Source organism: Pseudophryne corroboree, chromosome 5, assembly GCF_028390025.1.
Source record: "Pseudophryne corroboree isolate aPseCor3 chromosome 5, aPseCor3.hap2, whole genome shotgun sequence".
Taxonomy (NCBI): Eukaryota; Metazoa; Chordata; class Amphibia; order Anura; family Myobatrachidae; genus Pseudophryne; species Pseudophryne corroboree.
The window spans coordinates 154692271-154719667 of record NC_086448.1 but is presented as its reverse complement, the minus strand read 5'-3'; the positions used below and the strand labels follow the sequence as shown (position 1 = coordinate 154719667).

Genomic DNA, 27397 nt, shown 5'->3' with positions numbered 1-27397 from the left:
AAGGAATTCAAATGTATACTTCGCAATACCTCGAAGCTTGATTTAAAACACGTACGGCACGATGATACATGACCCCCCCCCCCAAACATGGATTCATACACACATGCTTCTGCTATCTCACTAGGTCATACCCTTTTCATACCTTCTCCTCTCCTCCCCTACCCAATCATAGAAATGTATTATACATGACATATATTTTTCTCTTTTGAACTGTTTTAGGGAGTGGCAGTTATTGGTGACTGCCAAAGGGTGGACTGTCAAAGTCAGAAAAATATCACGCTACACACTGCCATATATGCACCTTATGCGAGTGCCTGCTGCGTGTGCATGAGCCCTCCCGTGCGTGCGCATACTCTCAGTTGCGTGCACCCGCAGGCGCACGGTATGCGCATTTACGGTAGAGTTTATGTGCGTCTAGCGGGCGACTCAATCGTAACATATTTTATTCATATAATGTATTTTGTAGATTATGGTCCCTTTGATAGAATCTGAAAGTTTAGTTAATGTAGTATGTTCGGGGACAAGGAGATCCCTCTTTGTTTGATACGAAGGGTCAGACAGGGGTTACACAGTGGTGTTTAGTATCCATCGGAAGAGAATATAATTAGCAATATTCCGGTGTTGGTTTGAAGCGGATTAATCGCTCGTGCGTATAGTTATGGACATAAGAAGTTTATGGACATTTACTATATTTGCACTTTATTACCCATGCGGCGGGAAACCCAGTTTCCCACCCACCTGAGCAGTTAGGAATAGTCACAGCCCACCTGTATGAACCAACCTATGACCTTTTGTTATAATGCGAAGACGAATTCCTGTGTCCAATGAACAATAAGAATGTAGGGACCATTGTACTGTATTGTGTGTAGTGTATAAAAGGACAAGCCGATCTGGGCCAGCTCTCTACTCTCTTCAACGGTTCTCATTGCTGATAATCGGGAGCTGGATATCCAGAAAGGCGCTTGCGATTGTTTCCCCTGGTGCGTAAGTTCTCTGCAACCATATTGTCTCTTATTTAATGTTATAAGCCATTCTCTCTCTCCTTCCCCTCCTTTAAATGTAACTGTATCTGTAGTGTATTTTATGTGTAGTTATCCGGTTAGGTATTTTATGTTATCTTGGTAGTGTATAACTTGTATTGTATTATTCTTTTGCGATTGAACGTTCATTCATTTCCTTAAAAGGCGTTAGACCCTTAGACCGGTATTTGAGTGTTTATTATATTGCTAAGGGGTTCACTGAGAGTCACATACGCTCATACAGCTTTTAAACTAACAAGGTTACACTGTGTTGCATTTACACCTTATCACTGCACAAGGGTTTACAGTATAAGTACATTGCTTATGGTATTGTTTTAAAGGTTTAACACTGTGAGCGTCAGCGCCGCTTGTGATCTCCTCGTGGTCCCGAGCGTCCGCTACGCTGATAGCGTATCATTACGTTAGACGGCAGCCTATAGCGTGCTTGCCTTTACGCTCTAAGCCGTGAGCGAACGTGCCGCTCGTGCGTCTCGTCCACGGCTAAGCGTTCGTTACGCTACGTGCGTACTCTTACGGTATTCCATACGCCAATTGCGTACTGTGTTCTTTAACCTTTTAGCGTGTTTTATACAAAGTATAGAATAGGTATTGTCAACGTCTGCTGGACCTGCTAGAACATCCGACACAGACGCCCGTCGAGACAGCACTGATACCCAAAGGTAAGCGTTGTTGCGACCCGGTGGGGAGTTGTTGGAGCGTCTCTTTCTAGTATGCGTTTAAGACGCTGTTAAGAGAAGTCGCTCAAAAAAAATAAGAATTTACTCACCGGTAATTCTATTTCTCGTAGTCCGTAGTGGATGCTGGGAACTCCGTAAGGACCATGGGGAATAGCGGGCTCCGAACGAGGCTGGGCACTCTAGAAAGATTTAGGACTACCTGGTGTGCACTGGCTCCTCCCACTATGACCCTCCTCCAAGCCTCAGTTAGGACACTGTGCCCAGACGAGCAGACATAATAAGGAAGGATTTAGAATCCCGGGTAAGACTCTTACCAGCCACACCAATCACACCGTACAACTCGTGATACTATATCCAGTTTGACAGTATGAAAACAACTGAGCCTCTCAACAGATGGCTCAACAATAACCCTTTAGTTAACAATAACTATTTACAAGTATTGCAGACAATCCGCACTTGGGATGGGCGCCCAGCATCCACTACGGACTACGAGAAATAGAATTACCGGTGAGTAAATTCTTATTTTCTCTAACGTCCTAGTGGATGCTGGGAACTCCGTAAGGACCATGGGGATTATACCAAAGCTCCCAAACGGGCGGGAGAGTGCGGATGACTCTGTAGCACCGAATGAGAGAACTCCAGGTCCTCCTCAGCCAGGGTATCAAATTTGTAGAATTTTGCAAACGTGTTTGCCCCTGACCAAGTAGCTGCTCGGCAAAGTTGTAAAGCCGAGACCCCTCGGGCAGCCGCCCAAGATGAGCCCACCTTCCTTGTGGAATGGGCATTTACAGATTTTGGCTGTGGTATGCCTGCCACAGAATGTGCAAGCTGAATTGTACTACAAATCCAGCGAGCAATAGACTGCTTAGAAGCAGGAGCACCCAGCTTGTTGGGTGCATACAGGATAAATAGCGAGTCAGAGTTTCTGACTCCAGCCGTCCTGGAAACATATTTTCAGGGCCCTGACAACGTCTAGCAACTTGGAGTCCTCCAATTCACTAGTAGCCGCCGGCACCACAATAGGCTGGTTCAGGTGAAACGCTGACACCACCTTAGGAAGAAATTGGGGACGAGTCCTCAATTCTGCCCTATCCATATGGAAAATCAGATAAGGGCTTTTACATGATAAAGCCGCCAATTCTGACACTCGCCTGGCTGAAGCCAAGGCCAATAACATGACCACTTTCCACGTGAGATATTTTAGATCCACGGTTTTTAGTGGCTCAAACCAATGTGATTTTAAGAAAACTCAACACCACGTTGAGATCCCCAGGTGCCACAGGGGGCACAAACGGGGCTGAATATGCAGCACTCCTTTCACAATGTCTGAACTTCAGGTACTGAAGCTAATTCTTTTTGAAAGAAAATCGACAGAGCCGAGATCTGTACTTTAATGGAGCCTAGACTCAGGCCCATATTCACTCCTGCTTGCAGGAAATGTAGAAATCGACCTAGTGGAAATTCCTCTGTTGGGGCCTTTTTGGCCTCGCACCATGCAACATATTTCCGCCACATGCGGTGATAATGCTTTGCCGTAACATCTTTCCTGGCTTTAATAAGCGCAGGAATGACTTCTTCCGGAATACCCTTTTCCTTCAGGATCCGGCGCTCAATCGCCATGCCGTCAAACGCAGCCGCGGTAAGTCTTGGAACAGACAGGGCCCCTGCTGAAGCAGGTCCTGTCTGAGCGGCAGAGGCCATGGGTCCTCTGATATCATTGCCTGAAGTTCCGGGTACCAAGCCCTTCTTAGCCAATCCGGAACCACGAGTATCGTTCTTACTCCTCGCCATCTTATTATTCTCAGTACCTTTGGTATGAGAGGCAGAGTAGGGAACACATAAACCGACTGGTACACCCACGGTGTCACTAGAGCGTCCACAGCTATCGCCTGAGGGTCCCTTGACCTGGCGCAATATCTCTTTAGCTTTTTGTTGAGGCGGGACGCCATCATGTCCACCTGTGGCCTTTCCCAACGGTTTACCAACAGCAGGAAGACTTCTGGATGAAGTCCCCACTCTCCCGGGTGTAGGTCGTGTCTGCTGAGGAAGTCTGCTTCCCAGTTGTCCACTCCCGGAATGAACACTGCTGACAGTGCTAGTACGTGATTTTCCGCCCATCGGAGAATCCTTGTGGCTTCTGCCATTGCCATCCTGCTTCTTGTGCCGCCCTGTCGGGTCACATGGGCGACTGCCGTGATGTTGTCTGACTGTATCAGTACTGGCTGGTTTTGAAACAGGGGTCTTGCCTGACTTAGGGCATTGTAAATGGCCCTCAGTTCCAGAATTTATATGTAGGGAAGTCTCCTGACTTGACCATAGGCCCTGGAAGTTTCTTCCCTGTGTGACTGCTCCCCAGCCTTGAAGGCTGGCATCCGTGGTCACCAGGACCCAGTCCTATATGCCGAAACTGCGGCCCTCTAGAAGATGAGCACCCTGCATCCACCACAGTAGAGACACTCTGGTCCTTGGAGACAGGGTTATCATTTGATGCATTTGAAGATGCGATCCCGACCACTTATCTAAGAGGTCTCACTGGAAGGTCCTCGCATGGAACCTGCCGAATGGAATTGCTTCGTATGAAGCCACCATTTTTCCCAGGACTCGTGTGCAACGATGCACCGATACCCTTTTTGGTTTTAGGAGGTCTCTGACTAGAGATGACAGCTCCTTGGCTTTCTCCTGCGGGAGAAACACTTTTTTCTGTTCTGTGTCCAAAATCATCCCCAGGAACAGTAAGCGAGTGGAAGGAACCAGCTGTGACTTTGGAATGTTTAGAATCCAGCCATGCTGTTGTAGCACCTCCTGAGATAGTGCTACTCCGACCAGTATCTGCTCCCTGGACCTTGCCTTTATAAGGAGATCGTCCAAGTATGGGATAAATAAAAACTCCCTTTTTTTTTTTTTTGTTTTGAAGGAGTATCATAATTTCTGCCATTACCTTGGTAAACACCCTCGGTGCCGTGGACAGTCCAAACGGTAGTGTCTGGAATTGGTAATGGCAATCCTGTACCACAATCTGAGGTACTCCTGGTGAGGAAGGTAAATAGGGACATGCAGGTAAGCATCCTTGATGTCCAGGGATACCATGTAATCCCCCTCGTCCAGGCTTGCAATAACCGCCCTGAGCGATTCCATCTTGAACTTTGTTATGTAAGTGTTCAAGGATTTCCATTCTAAAATGGGTCTCACCGAACCGGCTGGTTTCGGTACCACAAACAGTGTGGAATAGTAACCCCGTCCTTGTTGAAGTAGGGGCACCTTGACTATCACCTGCTGGGAATACAGCTTGTGAATTACCTCTAGCACAGCCTCCCTGCCTGAGGGAGTTGTCGGCAAGGCAGATTTGAGTAAACGGCGGGGGGGAGACGCCTCGACTTCCAGCTTGTACCCCTGAGATACTACTTGAAGGATCCAGGGATCCACCTGTGAGCGAGCCCACTGATCGCTGAAATTTTTGAGGCGGCCCCCCACCGTACCTGGCTACGCCTGTGGAGCCCCCGCGTCATGCGGTGGACTCAGAGGAAGCAGGGGAAGAATTTTGATTCTGGGAACTGGCTGCTGGTGCAGCTTTTTCCCTCTTCCCTCGTTTGACCCGCCTGCTTTTTTGAAGCCGAAAGGACTGTACCTGATAATACAGTGCGTTTCTTAGGCTGTGAGGAAACCTGAGGTAAAATATTTTCATCCCAGCTGTTGCTGTGGATACGAGGTCCCAGAGACCATCCCCAACCAATTCCTCACCCTTATAAGGCTCTATGTGCCTTTTAAAGTCAGCATCACCTGTCCAGTGTCGGGTCTCCAATACCCTCCTGACAGAATGGACATTGCAATAATTCAGGATGCCAGCCGGCAAAATATTCCTCTGTGCATCCCTCATATATAAGACGACGTCTTATGTTCGCAAAATAGTATCCCTGTTTGAAAGGGGTACAGACCACGCTGCAGCAGTCTGCAGGTCTCAGTCTAGTACCTGAGTGTGTAATTACAGACTTCAGGATAGCCTCCTGCTATTTATCAGCAGGTACCTTCAAAGTGGCCGTATCCTAAGACGGCAGTGCCACCTTGACAAACGTGTGAGCGCCTTATCCACCCTAGGGGATATCTCCCAGCGTAACTTATCCTCTGGCAGGAAAGGGTACGCCATCAGTAACTTGTTAGAAATTACCAGTTTCTTATCGGGGAAACCCACGCTTTTTTACACTTCATTCACTCATTTGATGGGGGAACAAAACACTGCCTGCTTTTTCTCCCCACACATAAAACCCTTTGTTTTTAGTGGTACTTGGGTTAATGTCAGAAATGTGTAACACATGTTATATTGCCGGGATCATGTAACGGATGTTCCTAGTGGATTGTGTATATGTCTCAACCTCGTCGACACTGGAGTCAGACTCCGTGTCGACATCTGTGTCTGCCATCTGAGGGAGCGTTGATGGCCTTTGAGACGTCTGGGCAGGCGCGGGCTGAGAAGCCGGCTGTCCCATAGCTGTTACGTCATCCAGCCTTTTATGTAAGGAGTTGACACTGTCGGTTAATACCTTCCACCTATCCATCCACTCTGGTGTCGGCCCACAGGGGCGACATCTCATTTATCGGCATCTGCTCCGCCTCCACATAAGTCTCCTCATCAAACATGTCGACACAGCCGTACCGACACACCGCACACACACAAGGAATGCTCCAATGAGGACAGGACCCACAAAAGCCCTTTGGGGGGACAGAGTGAGAGTATGCCAGCACACACCAGAGCGCTATATAATGCAGGGACTAACTGAGTTATGTCCCCTATAGCTGCTTTATTTAATTTATACTGCGCCTAAATTTAGTGTCCCCCCTCTCTGTTTTAACCCTGTTCTGTAGTGTAGACTGCAGGGGAGAGCCAGGGAGCTTCCCTCCAACGGAGCTGTGAGTGAAAAATGGCGCCAGTGTGCTGAGGAGATAGGCTCCGCCCCTTTTTCGCGGACTTTTCTCCCGCATTTTTATGGAATCTGGCAGGGGTTAATATACATCCATATAGCCCTGGGGGTTATATGTGATGTATTTTTGCCAGCCAAGGTGTTTATATTGCTGCTCAGGGCGCCCCCCCCCCAGCGCCCTGCACCCTCAGTGACCGGAGTGTGTGGTGTGCATGAGGAGCAATGGCGCACAGATGCAGTGCTGTGCGCTACCTTGGTGAAGACTGATGTCTTCTGCCGCCGTTTTTCCGGACCTCTTCTTGCTTCTGGCTCTGTAAGGGGGACGGCGGCGCGGCTCCGGGACCGAACACCAAGGACTGGGCCTGCGGTCGATCCCTCTGGAGCTAATGGTGTCCAGTAGCCTAAGAAGCCCAATCCGGCTGCAAGCAGGCGAGTTCGCTTCTTCTCCCCTTAGTCCCTCGCTGCAGTGAGCCTGTTGCCAGCAGGTCTCACTGAAAATAAAAAACCTAAATCTATACTTTCTTTCTAAGGGCTCAGGAGAGCCCCTAGTGTGCATCCAACCTCGGCCGGGCACAAGATCTAACTGAGGCTTGGAGGAGGGTCATAGTGGGAGGAGCCAGTGCACACCAGGTAGTCATAAATCTTTCTAGAGTGCCCAGCCTCCTTCGGAGCCCGCTATTCCCCATGGTCCTTACGGAGTTCCCAGCATCCACTAGGACGTTAGAGAAACAATATAGTAAGTCTATAAAAATAAAATAATAAAAGCTTGAGGCTGCTCTCACATCAGCCCTGTGACCATGCGGCTTCCTGCCGCACCAAGCAAAAAACTGATCTGACTGAGTCAGTGGGCGGGACTATATAGTGGAGGCCCCTGTGCATCCTGGGAGGCCAGAAGGCTCGTGACCGTGTTGGTGCCATTTTCGCTGTCGCTCGACAATATCCCAATGTTATCCTGTGGACCCAGCCAGAGAAAACGCCCAGTGTGTATGCACCTTTAGGTAGAAGGAAATACAACCTTCCAAGCACTGATGGTGAAGTGTGTTTCATGTTCCTTAATCTGGACAGATGGAATCTGCTGGAACATTACAGACACATCAGAGATTGGATGGTAAAGACGTAACATTTCAGCACATGTTAATCAGCTTCTCGTTATTCATGGACTTGTGTCCACAATAACTGCTTCGTTACAAAGCAGAGTAATACACATAGCAGAGTAATGCTTTTAAGACACACAGTCAGCAGCTGCCAGGTTCCACAAAACCATCTCAACAGGGTTTGATGTAAGCCTGCAGTGTGTGCCCGGCAATTAGTCTCTCGGGAGGATTACAGGGACTTTAAAATTAACCCAGCTTGATGTGTCACTGAAAAAGAACCTAGTGATGAAATAACATAGACCAGGAATAAATCATATTGGACACAACAGTCTTCTCCTGGCACAGATATAATGACAAGGTTATTTTAAAACTATTTTTTGAGAAGACAAAAACATGTTCCTACAGGTAAGAGTTAATTTTGGGGGGAATTCAATTGCAGGAGGGAAATGTTTTTTACAAATATGTGGCAGTTTTTCCGGCAGCCGTGGAGTTTTGGTATTCAATTAGAACACAGAAAATGGAAACTGTGATTTCTATAGAAAACGCTGCGGTTTTTTTCTCGCACCTTCAGAGCAGGCCCCTGGAGAGCGCCAGACAGGTGAGTATGTTTTGTGGAGGGGTTTTTTCACACGCCGCAGGGTTTTCAGTGCTGAAAACCCTGCGACTACTTTTTAAAAATTAGATACTGTGGGTATAGGGAGCGCACATACCCGCAGTAACCCAAAATTGGGAGCAAGGTAAGCAAGGTTTTTTACCTCACTAAACCTCATGCCCAACTGAATTACCCCCATAGTGTCTCTGACCGTTATATATGGGTTACATATTATGGCCTAAATGTACTAAGCGTTAAAGAGTGATGAAGTGGACGTTGATAAAGTATCAGCCAATCAGCTTCCTAACTGTTATGTTACAGGATGTGTTTGCAAAAAATGACAGGAGCTAATTGATTGGTACTTTATCACTCTCCACTTTATCACTTTTTAAGACTTAATCTATCAATTCTGCAGTCTCAGACTTTGATGCGTATCTACCCATTGGCGATGATGGCACTCGCCAGGGGCAACAGCCGAGGAGGGGGCGCTGCCATTCTTAGCCAGGGGGTGGAATAAATTAGTAGTGGCATCGGCTTGGCTGGAGGCTCGTACGTCAGGCAGGAGCTGGGGCCAGTGCCCAGCACCGCACTGACTTGCAGTCGGGAGCTCCCAGCAGCAAGGGCTGCTGGGAGTTGTAGTTTATTTTCAGTTTCTTTAGTAAAGTGTGGTGCAGCGTCTGTAACAGTGGTTGCCTCCTGTGCAAGCCTCCAGCCAGGCAGGATTACCAGAGACCATGCCTATGTGCTGGGGGGACTACAGCTATGTGCTTAGGAGGTGGGCGGCTATGGCTATGTGCTAGGAGGGGAGTATTGCAATGTGCTGGGAGGGGGATGGGGACTTTGGTTATGTGCTGAGAGGAGGGTGGGGACAGGGGTGTATCTACCCATTGGCCAGGATGGCACTCACCAGCGGCGCCAGCCGAGGAAGGGGCATAGTGTGTAAGGGGTACTGCCACAGTGTGGGCAAAGTGTGCCACTTTTTTGCACATGATCCTTCTCTATTTCAAATATGGGGGGGAACGCCAAACTCTTACTATGCCAGAGGGGCGCTTAGACCACTAGATACACCTCCGATGATGACCATTGAAAGAAGCCAGCAAAGTAACCGTTTCACAACTTATAATAGTTTTAGGCATAGAACATGGCAACACGGTGGTACTGTGGTTAGCAATGCTGCTTTTCAGTGGGAGGGCCAGAATGTCACTTACATACTGTATATGCTCTCCACATGTTAGTGTGGGTTTCCTCCAAATAATAAGAATTTACTTACCGATAATTCTATTTCTCGTAGTCCGTAGTGGATGCTGGGGACTCCGTAAGGACCAGGGGGATAGCGGCTCCGCAGGAGACTGGGCACAAAAGTAAAGCTTTAGAACTACCTGGTGTGCACTGGCTCCTCCCCCTATGACCCTCCTCCAAGCCTCAGTTAGGATACTGTGCCCGGACGAGCGTACACAATAAGGAAGGATTTTGAATCCCGGGTAAGACTCATACCAGCCACACCAATCACACCATATAACTTGTGATCTAAACCCAGTTAACATCATGATAACAGAGGAGCCTCTAGAAAAGATGGCTCACTACAGCAATAACCCGATTTTTTTGGTAACAATAACTATGTACCAGTATTGCAGACAATCCGCACTTGGGATGGGCGCCCAGCATCCACTACGGACTACGAGAAATAGAATTATCGGTAAGTAAATTCTTATTTTCTCTAACGTCCTAAGTGGATGCTGGGAACTCCGTAAGGACCATGGGGATTATACCAAAGCTCCCAAACGGGCGGGAGAGTGCGGATGACTCTGCAGCACCAAATGAGAGAACTCCAGGTCCTCCTCAGCCAGGGTATCAAATTTGTAGAATTTTACAAACGTATTTGCTCCTGACCAAGTAGCTGCTCGGCAAAGTTGTAAAGCCGAGACCCCTCGGGCAGCCTAAGATGAGCCCACCTTCCTTGTGGAATGGGCTTTTACAGATTTTGGCTGTGGCAGGCCTGCCACAGAATGTGCAAGCTGAATTGTACTACAAATCCAACGAGCAATAGTCTGCTTAGAAGCAGGAGCACCCAGCTTGTTGGGTGCATACAGAATAAACAACGAGTCAGATTTTCTGACTCCAGCCGTCCTGGAAACCTATATTTATAGGGCTCTGACAACGTCTAGCAACTTGGAGTCCTCCAAGTCCCTAGTAGCCGCAGGCACCACAATAGGTTGATTCAGGTGAAACGCTGAAAACCACCTTAGGGAGAAACTGAGGACAAGTCCTCAATTCCGCCCTGTCCGAATGGAAAATCAGATGAGGGCTTTTACAGGATAAAGCCGCCAATTCTGACACGCACCTAGCCCAGGCCAGGGCCAACAGCATGACCACTTTCCATGTGAGATATTTTAACTCCACATATTTAAGTGGTTCAAACCAATGTGACTTTTGGAACCCAACAACTACATTTAGATCCCAAGGTGCCACTGGAGGCACAAAAGGAGGCTGTATATACAGTACCCCTTTCACAAACGTCTGAACTTCAGGGACTGAAGCTAGTTCTTTTTTGGAAGAAAATTGACAGGGCCGAAATTTGAACCTTAATGGACCCCCATTTCAGGCCCATAGACACTCCTGTTTGCAGGAAATGTAGGAATCGACCTAGTTGAAAATTCCTCCGTCGGGGCCTTACTGGCCTCGCACCACGCAACATATTTTCGCCAAATGCGGTGATAATGTTTTGCGGTTATATCTTTCCTGGCTTTGATCAGGATAGGAATGACTTCATTCGGAATGCCTTTCTCCTTCAGGATCCGGCGTTCAACCGCCATGCCGTCAAACGCAGCCGTGGTAAGTCTTGGAACAGACAGGGTCCTTGCTGGAGCAGGTCCCTTCTTAGAGGTAGAGGCCACGGATCCTCCGTGAGCATCTCTTGAAGTTCCGGTTACCAAGTCCTTCTTGGCCAATCCGGAGCCACGAATATAGTGCTTACTCCTCTCCATCTTATAATTCTCAGTACCTTGGGTATGAGAGGCAGAGGAGGGAACACATACACTGACTGGTACACTCACTGTGTTACCAGAGCGTCTACAGATATTGCCTGAGGGTCCCTTGACCTGGCGCAATACTTGTCGAGTTTTATAAACATGTGGAAGACTTCTGGGTGAAGTCCCCACTCTCCCGGGTGGAGGTCGTGTCTGCTGAGGAAGTCTGCTTCCCAGTTGTCCACTCCCGGAATGAATACTGCTGACAGTGCTATCACATGATTTTCCGCCCAGCGAAGAATCCTTGCAGCTTCTGCCATTGCCCTCCTGCTTCTTGTGTCACCCTGTCTGTTTACGTGGGTGACTGCCGTGATGTTGTCCGAATGGATCAACTCCGGGTGGCCTTGAAGCAGAGGTCTTGCTGAGCTTAGAGCATTGTAAATGGCCCTTAGCTTCAGGATATTTATGTGAAGTGATGTCTCCAGGCTTGACCATAAGCTCTGGAAATTCCTTCCCTGTGTGATTGCTCCCCAGCCTCGCAGGCTGGCATCCGTGGTCACCAGGACCCAGTCCTGAATGTGCGGCCCTCTAGAAGATGAGCACTCTGCAACCACCACAGGAGAGACACCCTTGTGCTTGGTGACAGGGTTATCCGCTGATGCATCTGAAGATGCGACCCGGACCATTTGTCCAGCAGGTCCCACTGGAAAGTTCTTGCGTGGAATCTGCCGAATGGGATTGCTTCGTAGGAAGCCACCATTTTTCCCAGAACCAGTTCATTGATGTACTGAGACTTGGCTCGGTTATAGGAGGTTCCCGACTAGCTCGGATAACTCCCTGACTTTCTCCTCCGGGAGAAACACCTTTTTCTGGACTGTGTCCAGGATCATCCCTAAGAACAGAAGACGAGTCGTCGGAATCAGCTGCGATTTTGGAATATTGAGAATCCAATCGTGCTGCCGCAACACTACCTGAGATAGTGCTACACCGACCTCCAACTGTTCCCTGGATCTTACCCTTATCAGGGAATCGTCCAAGTAAGGGATAACTAAAATTCCCTTCCTTCGAAGGAGTATCATCATTTCGGCCATTACCTTGGTAAAGACCCGGGGTGCCGTGGACCATCCATACGGCAGCGTCTGAAACTGATAGTGACAGTTCTGTACCATAAACCTGAGGTACCCTTGGTGAGAAGGGTAAATTGGGACATGAAGGTAAGCATCCTTGATGTCCCGAGACATCATGTAGTCCCCTTCTTCCAGGTTCGCAATCACTGCTCTGAGTGACTCAATCTTGAATTTGAACCTCCGTATGTAAGTGTTCAAGATTTTAGATTTAGAATCGGTCTCACCGAACCGTCCGGCTTCGGTACCACAACAGTGTGGAATAATACCCCGTTCCCTGTTGCAGGAGGGATACCTTGATTATCACCTGCTGGGAATACAGCTTGTGAATGGCTTCCAAAACTGCCTCCCTGTCAGAAGGAGACATCGTTAAAGCCGACTTTAGGAAACGGCGAGGGGGAGACGTCTCGAATTCCAATTTGTACCCCTGAGATATCACCTGAAGGATCCAGGGGTCTACTTGCGAGTGAGCCCACTGCGCGCTGAAATTCATTGAGACGGGCCCCCACCGTGCCTGATTCTGCTTGTAAAGCCCCAGCGTCATACTGAGGGCTTGGCAGAGGCGGGAGAGGGTTTCTGTTCCTGGGAACTGGCTGATTTCTGCAGCCTTTTTCCTCTCCCTCTGTCACGGGGCAGAAATGAGGAACCTTTTGCCCGCTTGCCCACGAAAAGACTGCGCCTGATAATACGGCGTCTTCTTATGTTGAGAGGCGACCTGGGGTACAAACGTGGATTTCCCAGCTGTTGCCGTGGCCACCAGGTCTGAAAGACCGACCCCAAATAACTCCTCCCCTTAATAAGGCAATACTTCCAAATGCCGTTTGGAATCCGCATCACCTGACCACTGTCGTGTCCATAACCCTCTACTGGCAGAAATGGACAACGCACTTAGACTTGATGCCAGTCGGCAAATATTCCGCTGTGCATCACGCATATATAGAAATGCATCTTTTAAATGCTCTATAGGCAATAATATACTGTCCCTATCTAGGGTATCAATATTTTTAGTCAGGGAATCCGACCACGCCAACCCAGCACTGCACATCCAGGCTGAGGCGATTGCTGGTCGCAGTATAACACCAGTATGTGTGTAAATACATTTTAGGATACCCTCCTGCTTTCTATCAGCAGGATCCTTAAGGGCGGCCATCTCAGGAGAGGGTAGAGCCCTTGTTCTTACAAGCGTGTGAGCGCTTTATCCACCCTAGGGGGTGTTTCCCAACGCACCCTAACCTCTGGCGGGAAAGGATATAATGCCAATAACATTTTAGAAATTATCAGTTGTTATCGGGGGAAACCCACGCATCATCACACACCTCATTTAATTTCTCAGATTCAGGAAAACTACAGGTAGTTTTTCCTCACCGAACATAATACCCCTTTTTGGTGGTACTCGTATTATCAGAAATGTGTAAAACATTTTTCATTGCCTCAATCATGTAACGTGTGGCCCTACTGGAAGTCACATTTGTCTCTTCACCGTCAACACTGGAGTCAGTATCCGTGTCGGCGTCTATATCTGCCATCTGAGGTAACGGGCGCTTTAGAGCCCCTGACGGCCTATGAGACGTCTGGACAGGCACAAGCTGAGTAGCCGGCTGTCTCATGTCAACCACTGTCTTTTATACAGAGCTGACACTGTTACGTAATGCCTTCCAACAGTTCATCCACTCAGGTGTCGACCCCCTAGGGGGTGACATCACTATTACAGGCAATCTGCTCCGTCTCCACATAATTTTTCTCCTCATACATGTCGACACAAACGTACCGACACACAGCACACACACAGGGAATGCTCTGATAGAGGACAGGACCCCACTAGCCCTTTGGGGAGACAGAGGGAGAGTTTGCCAGCACACACCAGAGCGCTATATATATACAGGGATAACCTTATATAAGTGTTTTTCCCCTTATAGCTGCTGTATTTTTAATACTGCGCGTAATTAGTGCCCCCCCTCTCTTTTTTAACCCTTTCTGTAGTGTAGTGACTGCAGGGGAGAGCCAGGGAGCTTCCCTCCAACGGAGCTGTGAGGGAAAATGGCGCCAGTGTGCTGAGGAGATAGGCTCCGCCCCCTTTTCGGCGGCCTTATCTCCCGTTTTTCTGTGTATTCTGGCAGGGGTTAAATTCATCCATATAGCCCAGGAGCTATATGTGATGCATTTTTTTGCCATCCAAGGTGTTTTTATTGCGTCTCAGGGCGCCCCCCCCCCCAGCGCCCTGCACCCTCAGTGACCGGAGTGTGAAGTGTGCTGAGAGCAATGGCGCACAGCTGCAGTGCTGTGCGCTACCTTGTTGAAGACAGGACGTCTTCTGCCGCCGATTTTCCGGACCTCTTCTGTCTTCTGGCTCTGTAAGGGGGCCGGCGGCACGGCTCTGGGACCTATCCATGGCTGGGCCTGTGATCGGTCCCTCTGGAGCTAATGTCCAGTAGCCTAAGAAGCCCAATCCACTCTGCACGCAGGTGAGTTCGCTACTTCTCCCCTTAGTCCCTCGATGCAGTGAGCCTGTTGCCAGCAGGTCTCACTGAACATAAAAAACCTAAAACTAAACTTTTCACTAAGCAGCTCAGGAAAGCCACCTAGTGTGCACCCTTCTCGTTCGGGCACAAAAATCTAACTGAGGCTTGGAGGAGGGTCATAGGGGGAGGAGCCAGTGCACACCAGGTAGTTCTAAAGCTTTACTTTTGTGCCCAGTCTCCTGCGGAGCCGCTATCCCCCTGGTCCTTACGGAGTCCCCAGCATCCACTTAGGACGTTAGAGAAATTTCAGTTTCCTTCCCCAGTACAAAGACATATAGTACTGATAAATTAAAGTGGCCATTCATGTTATACTCTAATTGTGCAATCACATTTTCTTTAAAAAAAACTTAATCTTTGCAGAATTGACATATGAGAATTGTCATATTGACATATGACAGATCTTTCAAACTCGATTCATTATAAACTTTACAGCACACACCATGGTACTCTAAGCATGGATACTTGAATTACTACAACACTGTATTGAGGAGGTAGTCACCATCCCGGCGGTTGGGATCCCGGAGGTCAGCATATCGACGCTGGGATCCTGCCAACTGAATGCCGGCAGGGGGACGAGGACTAGTCGCACTCGTGAGTGTCCAGGACACCCATAGAGTGGGAATAGAACCCAGAGTGGCAATAGAACCTGTGGCAAGCACAACGAACGACCGAGCCAGCAGCGTGGCGAGCGCAGCAGAGCCCGCAAGGGGCTTCATTGCGCTCGCCCCCCTGCTGGCATTCTGGCGGCCGGGATCCTGGCCTACGGTCAACCATACCCAGCGCCTGCATAGAAATGTAATTCATCTCTGTTGATGTATGATCAAAAGCAGGGTTGTCCCACCAGCAAATCACATCGTGGGTAGCATGGGCACATGTTTGTGGTTGGCAAATGAAAGTTACATTCAGAAGATTCTTCTCTCACTGCAGCAAGACTGCCTTTATAAATGGGTCACCATATACAGTACTGTGCAAGAGGTTTAGAAATAAATGATAAGTAATTGCTTACCAGCCTTGCATGTCCTATTGCAATTATAAAATCGAAAAAGGGCTCGAGTCCGGCTTTTTGTGCTGGGGAATTCTCTTGCACCTAAAATAAAGGAAACAGTCAGTTAGCTGGAGCTTTGTGTATGTCACTTATTTCACAGTCCGTGGACTATACCACTTTCTCCCTCGGATTCTAGAGCAGCTCACCAAGAACAAACCAAATCTAACATGGTGCAAATAGCACAAATATGCTTTAACAATAGCAACAAGCTCAATAATTTGCTTTCCTTAATATTATTTAATAATGAGTTACAAACATACACAATGGCCATCCAATTCTTGGGTTTAAAATATGCTATTTGTGATAACATTGCAATTACAATGTTAACGTTGGATCACACATACTCCTCTGAAAAGCATTTGTCTGTCTTCAGAGATACTGACACTCTAGAACATCAATAGGAACCATCAATGTGAACTTTGAACTATATCTGAATATATTAATATTTTTGAATCCAATAACTGGATGGACATTGTCTATGTCAGTAACAATAGAGTGAGTGAAGACATGCTTCTCTTTTGGTGCTAAGCATTAGCGCTTCTATAGTGGTGCGTAGTCCAGCGTCGGGCGCTGCAGCCGTGGTGAAAATCGCAGCCAAAATGGCCAGTACGCATGCGCAGTAGGGAATTTGGTCTCTGGAACATAGCAGGCACCATGTTTCTGGAGACCTGCACACGCGCAGTAGACTCCAGCACAATGCCGGAGACTACTGAACCATGCAGAGGAGGGGGACCATCCGGAACCCGCGCACAGGCCCCCTCCTCTGTTAAAACGCCCCTGGTTCTAACACTGATTATTATCTGTCAATCAAATAATGCACATTTGGACAAAGATTACCCCAGAATTTGGAATGGTATGATAATGTAATTAGTGTTCAATCCAGGGAGAGCTGCTGCACAGGAGAAATGCTCATTATACTGTATGCCTCACAAAGAGTGACAGGAAAGTAGCAGATGCAGAAAAAACATCATCATTCCCCATGCACTTTGCAGAACAGCACTTAATAGATACTGCTGATACGTGCCAGAAGTAATGTGGTCTGATAAGGTTACAGTAGAACTTTTTGACCTGAAAGCTGAGTGGCATGTATGACAGAAATCATCTTAAACACATCAGGAATGCAGTATATGGATCTTAAACCCATCAGGAAAAAGATTCAAAATCTATGTTTCCAATGAGGCCCTGTGGAACCAGGGTGCTCAATTTAAAAATCCACAGTACTTCCCTAGAACACAGAAGATTAAAACCTATCTCCCCCTCTCAATGTGGACTTCACATGTTGCACTCCAATGCATGGCAATCCAATTTGGTTGCAATTATGCGTTCTGGCAAAAAGCAGCATTACACTATATTGTTGAAACCCCTTCAGAATATTACATCAATGTTCTCTAAATCTATACTTGAGGGGGTATTACCACACATTGCAGGCCACAAGATCACCGCAATAAGTATACACAGTAATCAGTGTTACAGTGAATGAAGTCATTAATGGCATATTTTTTCCATGTATCAGTTGGCAATAATACTACAACTGATACATCTACTTTCTCCACATTTGAAGCAACCTTAATAGATTAATTTAACCAACCTTTCTGTATATATTCCATCTTATTCTCTTCTTTTCCCTTTTTAACATGCTGGGTGTTATCATACTTCTTAAATTTCTATTTTTCTTAAACACCACCCTAAGTTTTCTCTCTTGGAAGACAGTGTCTTGTTGAATTACGGCAAAATGATTTCATAATACCTTTTTCATCTCTCCTGACTTTTTATTGAATTTTGATACAAAACGCATCTTCTTTCTTCTCTTACCAATCCTAACTGCCTGTTCCACAGGCTTCTTTTTGTATTCGAAAAGACCAGCTCTACCTGGAGCATAGATATAAGAGATGTTTTCTTTACTTTTACTTTTGTCTTAATGGTTTTACATGTCATCTTACTGTGATCCTTTATAGGAATATACATTGCTATAATAGCAACCAGTTGCAAACTTTGAATTGTTATATTGTGCAGTAAATAATTTTGTGTGTGTGTATATATATATGTGTGTGTGTATTTTAGAGTATTTGAGTGTATTATTCACATGCCAGACCTCTTAATAATTAGCGCAAAAAACAATATACATTTATTGAAATATTACATCACATAAACATGTACAGTATGTGATTTGTTATCAGGCATACTGTATATAAGGTTTTTCAGATATCTAAGTAAACCACATTAACCGGAAAAATTGTCCCACACAACCTAGGGCCTGACTCAAAGCTGTACGTATTCCCGATGGCAGAACATGTCAGACATTGTCGCACACCGTGCCGCCAACTGCTTGACAGGCTGCTGGTGTTTGTGGGTGGGCGGTGCTGGCCATCATTCCCAAAAACAGGAGCATGCTGACCCAGTTTTCTTGGAATGGGGAGGGCAGGGTCTGCAGGTGCAGATTTTCTGGCCTTGGCTGTACAGTTCTGGCAGTCATTAGGCTTACTCAGATAGCCGAGGGCTGCGATCATACCAACCGATGGTGACAGAGCACTCAGATTGCAGATGCTGTCAGGAGGCGTCTATTTCCTACAGATGCCTCCTGCTACATTAGCATATTAGTTGCACGGTCATGCACAGCTGCTTACCTGTGACTGTGCAATAACGTACAACTACGATCAGACCCCTATTGCACTATCTTTCTTGTTAAAGGATTAGCAGTGCTCCTCACAGTGTAATGGTGCCCATACACTTGTGCGATGCCCCGCGACGCGACATCGCAGCGGCAGTTCAGGTGCGATGAAATCACACCTGAACTGCCAAAGAGATTACCACGCGATCATGCGATAGATCGCATGATAATCACATGATGGGCACGTCACCGCCGAGTGGGCTGCTCCCGGCGGGTGCCCATTGCAGTGCGATATATAGCATTTGTTTTTAAAAACACATGCGATCGCACTGCGATTCAATAAATATTAAGTGCAGCACATACAATCTTAAGACGCGAGATTCGATCGGCGTGCCCGCGCATCGCGTCAAAAGGTACCTAAAATGTGCATACAGTCCTTCAATTTCTCTCACAGATGCGGTCGAAATCAAAGATTAGCACCGATTATCTCACAAGTGTATGGGCACCATTAGTAAGAAGAAGCATGTGATGATGATTTCTGCATGTCTGTCATTATCACTGAACAACTGTAGTCATTTACTTTTTTTCCTTTCCAGTTTTCCTACATTTCTGGGAATTGGGTTTCCATATAAAAGATACCACAGTAGTGTATCCAGCGCTATCTGTATACACAGCTCCTGTAATAGTGTGTGATACAGTATATACTGGTGTGTCACACAGAGGTAACCTGTAGCTTCCCTTTACATCAGTTAGATAGCCAGGGTGTGGTGACGCCCTACCTGCACATACATGTAGGACGGGGACTGGGAACAATTCCCTTGCTTCATGCTACATTACTGGTTTATAAATACAGAAACATAGCACAAACATTTCATACAGAATGACAAATACACAAATGGTTATTAAACCACTATAACTTACACACACACTAAGAAAAATGCACCTTATTGTCACTGTGAACAGCAGATGTGTGTCTGACACCTTCTATTTACTGTACTCCAAAGTTTTATAGTAACTAAGGGAACTGTGAGTCAGCGGCAATAAACACACTACAACTGTCCACTGCAGTGCCACAGACTCTGCATGTGCAATCCTCCGACACATGGGCAGTGTTTAACAGAAGAGGCGGATAACCGGGTTCACTACGATCTGCCGGCGGTCGGGCTCCCGGCGACCAGCATACCGGCGCCGGGAGCCCGACCGCCGGCTTACCGACAGTGTGGCAAGCGCAAATGAGCCCCTTGCGGGCTCGCTGCGCTGCGCTCGCCACGCTACGGGCACGGTGGCGCGCTATGCGCGCCACGCTATTTTATTCTCCCTCCAGGGGGGTCGTGGACCCCCACGAGGGAGAATAAGTGTTGGTATGCCGGCTGTCGGGATCCCGACGCCGGTATACTGTGCGGCGGGATACCAAGAGCCGGCATACTGAAGACCACCTGTGTGCATTCACTATCTCTCTGTATATGACTGGGAAGATGGCACTGCAGAGAAGGGGGAACCCATTGGTACCAGGCTGGGTGTGGAGCAATGGGGGTATGTTCAGTGGAGAAGTCTGCTGAACAAGGGCCCCCTGGTGAGTCCATGAATTCATCTGAATAAAGCTCTTTCTTTGGTGTTTTCACCAGAGAAAAGGCTTTTCTCAACCTTCCTCAATCTATTAATAGATTACAGATTTCTCCAGTGCACACTAGGTTTGTGCTTCTTACCTCTATGGGTAGGGAGACTCCTAAGCAACAGCGGCAAAATATCAATAGTGAATAATGACAGAAAAGTGGTAGTGCTTATAGAGTTGCACAGAGCTAGTGACACTGGTGATTAGCTACTGGTTCACCTTGCAAGGCCGAATGTGTAACAGCTTGCTGCGTCCCTGGCTGACTGCGCTTGATTTTGCCACAATTTGCACTGATTCGTTTAACGGCAGATGTCTCTCACGCAGGACACATAGCATGGAAATGACAGCATTTTTTTAATGAAAATACAAATAAAATAGTATTTGAACTGTATGATCAAATGCATGCAGTACTACTGACATGACACTACATGCTAACGTCACCCCAGCTTCATTTTCACCTTCCTCTGCTTTTATGGGCTGGCAAAAGCAATACGTGGCCGCATAAGACATTGCTTTCCACAAACAAAAATAAAAATACTTTGCTTTATTGAGCCCTATTACATTTTATATTGGTGGTATTGGGCATTGCGGTACACGGTTTTACAGCACAGTATAATGAAAATGAATCCCTATAAAGTCACAACATAGAGTACGGATTAAAGAGGAGCTATGCCAGCCACAGTTTGTTTATGCATTTACATTAATGTCATAGTCCTAGAACCAATGTCCTATAAAGAAATGTCAAGGTAGAGCCTAACTGCACAAAAACATACTTTTTCCAGCCTACGACAACTGGGAAAAGATCAAACTGAAATACGAGCAATACAGCTCAGACAGCAGTTGTGTTAAAACCACCAGCAGAAACAAGAAGTGTTCCAGATGGGGAACGTTGGGTGATGTTACCATCTTGTTATGTTGTTCTCTGGTTATACTGGTTTAGGATAGCTGCGTGTGCACGTCCATTGTCTTTACAAGAGAAACCCCTGCGCAGTAGTCAGACACAGCGGGAAAAGGGTAGAAGCAAGGTGTAGCCATCACGGGTCAGAAGGAACAAGAGGGGTCATTCCAAGCTGATCGCTCACTAGCAACTTTTTGCAGCGCTGCGATCAGATAGTTGCCGCCTATGGGGCAGTGTATTTTCGCTTTGCAAGTGTGCGAACGCTTTTGCAGCTGACGGCACAAAAAAGTTTGTTGCAGTAGCTCTGGACTTACTCCGCCGCTGCGATCACTTCAGACTTTTTGGTCCCGGAATTGACGTCAGTCACCCACCCTGCAAACGCTTGGGCACGCCTGCGTTTTTCAAAACACTCCCAGAAAACGGTCAGTTGACACCCACAAACGCCCTCTTTCTGTCAATCACCTTGCAATTGGCTGTGCGAATGGATTCTTCGATGAATCCATCGCCCAGCACCGATCCTCTTTGTACCCATACGACGCGCCTGCGCATTGCGGTGCATACGCAGTTTTGCAGAGTTTTAACTCGATCACAGCGCTGCAAAAAGTTGCTAGCGAGCGATTAACTCGGAATGACCCCCAAGAAAAACAACAACTGGACAAAGCAAGGTGTAGCTACTAAGTGCCCCATTCAGACCTGATCCCTGTTGTGCAAATTTGCAAGACGGACGATTATCGATCAACTGCGCATGCGTACGGATCGTAATGCGCACGCGAAATACCAAACTGCGAAAGAATCCAGTGTCTTTTTTTATTGTTAGACGTACACAAGTTGATTGACAGGAGGTGGATGTTTGCTTGTGGTAACTGCCCGTTTTCTGGGAGTGTCAGTAAAAACGCAGGTGTTCCCAAGCATTTTCAGGGAGGATATGTGACATCAGCTCCATCCCCGAACAACCTGTTGCTATCGCACTGTAGGAGCAGGGCCAGGGCTACGCACAGACTGGAAATATCATTCAATGGTGAGTGAGTTGCAAACAGATTTGCAGCTGAGCGGCGTACACAAAGCTTTTCGCACGGCGTATGCAGACTTGCACGGGGCGGGTATTTGCTCTGTTTGGGCGGCGACTATGTACTGCGGTTCGCTCAGCACACATCTCTCCCCAAATCAGGCCGTGAATACGGCCCTTAGACCTCAGTTGTAGGAACTGTGCCCAGGGAGACTGACATTTCGAGGAAAGAATTACTTAACTAGTGGTGAGAAATCAACCAACTCACACCCTCAACCATGCCGCACACATGGCACTGAACATAACACACGCCAACAGGCACGAACCAATTGCAGCAACATGCTGAAAACCAAGATAACACAACTTGTGTAACTCTAATAACTAAACTGCAGGTAAAGTACGCACTGGGACGGGCGCCCAGCATCCTCAACGGACTAGGAGAAAAGGATTTACCGGTAGGTATCAAAATCCTATTTTCTCATACGTCCTAGAGGATGCTGGGGACGACATCAAGACCATGGGGTCTATACCAAAGCTCAAGTATGGGCGGGAGAGTGCGGATGACCCTGCAGCACCGATTGACCAAACTTTAGGTCCTCATCGGCCAAGGTGTCAAACTTGCAGAACTTAGCAAATGTGTTTGACCCTGACCAAGTAGCTGCTCGGCAAAGTTGTAATGCCAAGACCCCCTGGGCAGCCGCCCAGGATGAGCCCACCTTCCTAGTGGAGTGGGCCTTTACCGACGTCGGTAACGGCAATCCAGCCGTAGTATGAGCTTGCTGAATCGTATTTCTGATCCAACGTGCAAAAGTCTGCTTGGAAGAAGGACAGCCAATCTTGTTGCGAGCATGCAGGACAAACAGAGCCTCTGTTTTCCGTATACGAGTTGTTCTAGCAACATAGATTTTCAAAGCTCTAACCACATCTAGAGATTTTGAATCAGTGAATCTGTCAGTAACTACTGGCACTACAATAGGTTGGTTTATGTGGAAAGATGAAACCACCTTCGGAAGAAAATGTTGTCGAGTCCTCAACTCTGCCCTACCTTCATAGAAGATCAGGTAAGGGCTCTTGTGAGACAAGGCCCCCAACTCAGACACCCGCCTTGCGGATGCCAAAGCCAAAAGCATCACCACTTTCCAAGTAAGAAACTTCAACTCTATCTTTTGTAGAGGCTCAAACCAATCCAATTGAAGGAACTGCAATACCACGTTAAGGTCCCATGGTGCCACTGGAGGCACGAATGGAGGCTGGATGTGCAGAACCCCTTTCACGAAGGTCTGAACCTCTGGAAGAGAGGCCAATTGTTTTTGGAAGAACACTGACAAGGCCGAAATCTGGACCTTGATTGATCCCAATCGGAGGCCCGCCTCCACACCATTCTGCAGAAAATGGAGGAAACGCCTTAAGTGAAACTCTTCCGTAGGAGCTTTCTTGGATTCACACCAAGACACACATTTTCTCCAAATACGGCGGTAATGTTTTGACGATACTCCCTTTCTGGCCTGAATAAGGGTGGGGATGACCTCCTTGGGAAAACCCTTCCTTGCTAGGATACGGCGCTGAACAGCCATGCCGTCAAACGTAGCCGCGGTAAGTCTTGGTACACGCACGGCCCCTGCAGCAGCAGATCCTCTCGAGGAGGAAGAGGCCGAGGATCTTCTATGAGCAACTGCTGAAGATCTGGGTACCAAGCCCTCCTCAGCCAGTCTGGGGCAATGAAGATTGCTCGAACCCTTGTTTTTCTTATGATCCTGAGTACTTTTGGGATCAGCGGAAGTGGAGGGAAGACATACACTGACGGAAAAACCCACTGGGTCACCAGTGCATACACTGCTACTGCTTGAGGGTCTCTCGACCTTGAACAGTATCTCTGAAGCTTCTTGTTGAGACGAGACGCCATCATGTCTATTTGAGGAACTCCCCAAAGACTTGTCACCTCTGTGAAGACTTCTTGGTGAAGGCCCCACTCTCCTGGATGGAGATCGTGTCTACTGAGGAAGTCTGCTTCCCAGTTGTCTACTCCCGGAATGAATATTGCCGACAGAGCTTGTAGACGTTTTTCTGCCCAGCGGAGGATTTTTGTCACCTCTGCCATTGCCGCTCTGCTTTTCGTTCCGCCCTGCCTGTTTATGTATGCAACTGCTGTTACATTGTCTGCCTGGATCTGCACGGGACGGTTTTGAAGAAGATGTACCGCTTGTTGAAGGCCGTTGTAAATGGCTCTTACCTCCAGTACATTTATGTGAAGGCAGGCTTCCTGCTGTGACCAACGACCCTGGAAGTTTTCTCCCTGAGAGACTGCTCCCCAGCCTCGGAGACTTGCATCCGTGGTTACCAGGATCCAGTCCTGAATCCCGAACCTGCGTCCCTCTAGCAGGTGAGAGCTGTGCAACCACCACAGGAGCGAAATCCTGTTTTTTGAGGACAGGATTATCTTTCGGTGCATGTGTAGGGGTGACCCCGACCATTTGTCCAACAGGTCCCACTGGAATACTCTGGCATGGAACCTGCCAAACTGTATGGCCTCGTAGGCCGCCACCATCTTCCCCAACAACCGAATGCACTGATGGATCGACACACTTCATGGTTTCAATATCTGTTTTACCATTTTCTGGATTTCCAGAGCCTTTTCCAGCGGAAGAAATACTCTCTGAACTTCTGTGTCCAGAATCATCCCGAGTAAAGACAACCTTGTCGTCGGTTCCAACTGTGACTTTTGGTAATTTATGATCCACCCGTGTTGTTGGAGTATTGACAGAGAGAGTGATATGTTTTGTAACAACTGCTCCCTGGATCTCGCCTTTATCAGGAGGTCGTCCAGATAAGGAATTATATTGTCTCCTTTCTGACGAAGGAGGACCATCATCTCCGCTATCACCTTGGTGAATACCCTCTGCGCCGTGGAGAGACCGAAAGGTAACGTCTGGAATTGGTAATAGCAACCCTGGACTGCGAATCTCAGATAAGTCTGGTGAGGAGGATAAATGGGAACATGCAGGTAAGCATCCTTTATGTCCACCGACACCAAGTAGTCCCCCTCCTCCAGACTGGCAATCACAGCACGAAGTGATTCCATCTTGAACTTGAACCTTTTCAGGTAGCAATTCAGATTTTTCAGATTTAGGATCGGTCTGACCGAGCCGTCCGGCTTCGGAACAACAAAGAGGCTTGAATAAAAACCCCGCCCTTGTTGTGACAACGGTACCAGGACTATGACCTGGTCTTTACATAATTTTTGGATTGCCGCTGTTACTGCTTCTCTTTCTGGCGGAGAAACTGGCAAGGTCGATTTGAAAAATCGGCATGGAGGAACGTCTTGAAACTCCAGTTTGTATCCCTGGGATACTATTTGCAACACCCAGGGATCCAGGCCAGACAGAATTCAATCCTGGCTGAAGAGTTTGAGACGTGCCCCCACCCGAGCGGCCTCCCGCAAGGGAGCTCCAGCGTCATGCTGGGGATTTGGCAGAATTAGGGGTAGACTTCTGCTCTTGGGAACCTGGAGCTGCTGTGGGCTTCTTCCCCTTCCCCTACCTGCAAAGAAGGGGGAGCCTCTCGTCTTTTTGTATTTATTGGGCCGAAAGGACTGCATTTGTGGGTGATAGGTCTTTTTTGCCGATGCAGAGGGCAAAAATGTCGACTTACCTGGGGTAGCCGCCGAGACTAACGCATCCAGGCCATCGCCAAATAAGGCCTCACCTTTATATGGGAGAGCCTCCATGTTTCTTTTGGAATCTGCATCCGCGTTCCACTGGCGAATCCACAATGCCCACCTAGCCGATACTGCCATGGTAGCGGCTTGTGAACTCAAGAGTCCAATATCCTTCATTGCTTCCAGCATGTAGGCGGCAGCATCCTTGATATTCCCTAACTTAAGGAGTATCTCATCTTTATCAATCGTGTCAAATTCTGATGACACGCTTTCTGACCATTTTCCAATAGCGCGACTCACCCATGCGCAGGCAATAGTGGGCCTGAGCAGTGTCCCATTGGTAACATAAATGGATTTCAATGTCGTTTCCATTTTTCGGTCTGCCGGCTTTTTAAGAGAAGCCGTGCCAGGAGCAGGGAGAATTACCTTCTTTGTCAACCTGGAAAGTGCACTGTCTAACACAGGGGGTGACTCCCATTTTTTTCTGTCTTCAGCCGGGAAATGGTAAGCTATGTGAATACTTTTGGGAAATACGAAATTTTTTATCAGGATGCACCCACATCCCTTCAAACAGAGCATTTAGTTCGTGTGAAGGAGGAAACGTGACTTTGGATTTCTTTTCCTTACATAAATACGCCTTCTCCTGAGGTACAGGAGTGGTTTCTGTAATCTCCAACACGTCCCTTCCCTTACAGCCACAATCATATATTGTATACGTTTTGCCAATTTATGATCTAACTCTCTGGATTCACTATCGTCGACACAAGAATCAGAATCCGTGTCGGTATCAGTGTTTACAACATTTGCAAATGGTCTCTTATGTGACCCAGAGGGGCCGCCCGCATAAGGAATAACAGCATCATTAAAAAATCACATCTTCCACAGATTTTCTCCAGCATGCAGCCTTAGATTCAGACTTATCTTATCTACGGTTAATCAGATGCATACTGTCACGTATCTCTTTTACCCATGCAGGCTCTTGGTGTGCCGGTAGCGCCCCCACATTACAACTCTGTGTCCCTAAAATGGCTTCCTCCGGGGAGGAACTCCCTGCCTCAGACATGCCTCACACGTGTACAGCACACTCACAGACACACTGGGACTTATTTTGGGGACAGACCCACAGTAAAATCTGTCAGAGGGACACAGGATAGGAGCAGCCAGTTCACAATCCCAGCGCCAGTATTGCCTGTGAACACAGTATGTCCACAGCCCAACAGCGCTTTTAAATAGTAATATACACTATCAAATGCACCACAATCGCTTTGTGCCCACCCTTAATAGCACCCTGTACTTGTCAGAAGTGGAGGAAAGGACCAGCGTGTTCTCTGCAGCCTGAGGAGAGAGAGAAAATGGCGCTGAGTAGTGTGCTGGCTGCCTGAGGAAGAAGCTCCGCCCCCGCAATGGCGCGTCCTTACACTCCGTATACTACATAATATTAATACTGGCGGGGGTAGGCTGTGCCAGCGGCATCTTATGCCCCCTTTTAGCCAGTTTCAGGTATTTTTCTTGCTGCCCAGGGCGCCCCCCCTGCGCCCTGCACCCTGCAGTGCCTGTGCGTGTGGGCAGCAATGGCGCACTGCGCTCACGCCAGCCGCTCGGCACCTCAGCCGCCACTTGATTGAAGATCATTCTTCTCATACTCACC

General features: G+C 47.8%; 1 protein-coding gene across 5 annotated transcripts in view; it reads right to left on the bottom strand.

Annotated features, from left to right (window-relative positions):
- Positions 1–27397, bottom strand: part of GORASP1 (golgi reassembly stacking protein 1) — a 142316-nt gene that overhangs the window by 89723 nt on the left and 25196 nt on the right. For 2 of the 5 annotated variants that reach the window (XM_063921829.1, XM_063921832.1), the window contains 2 exons: positions 17718–17839; positions 15932–16012 (listed from right to left, as the gene is read on the bottom strand). In XM_063921829.1, coding sequence (XP_063777899.1) covers positions 15932–16012; positions 17718–17839 — 203 coding nt within the window. Of the gene's footprint in view, positions 1–15931; positions 16013–17558; positions 17637–17717; positions 17840–27397 lie in introns of those variants that run through there. The other 3 variants (XM_063921830.1, XM_063921833.1, XM_063921831.1) reach the window with 2 other exon arrangements.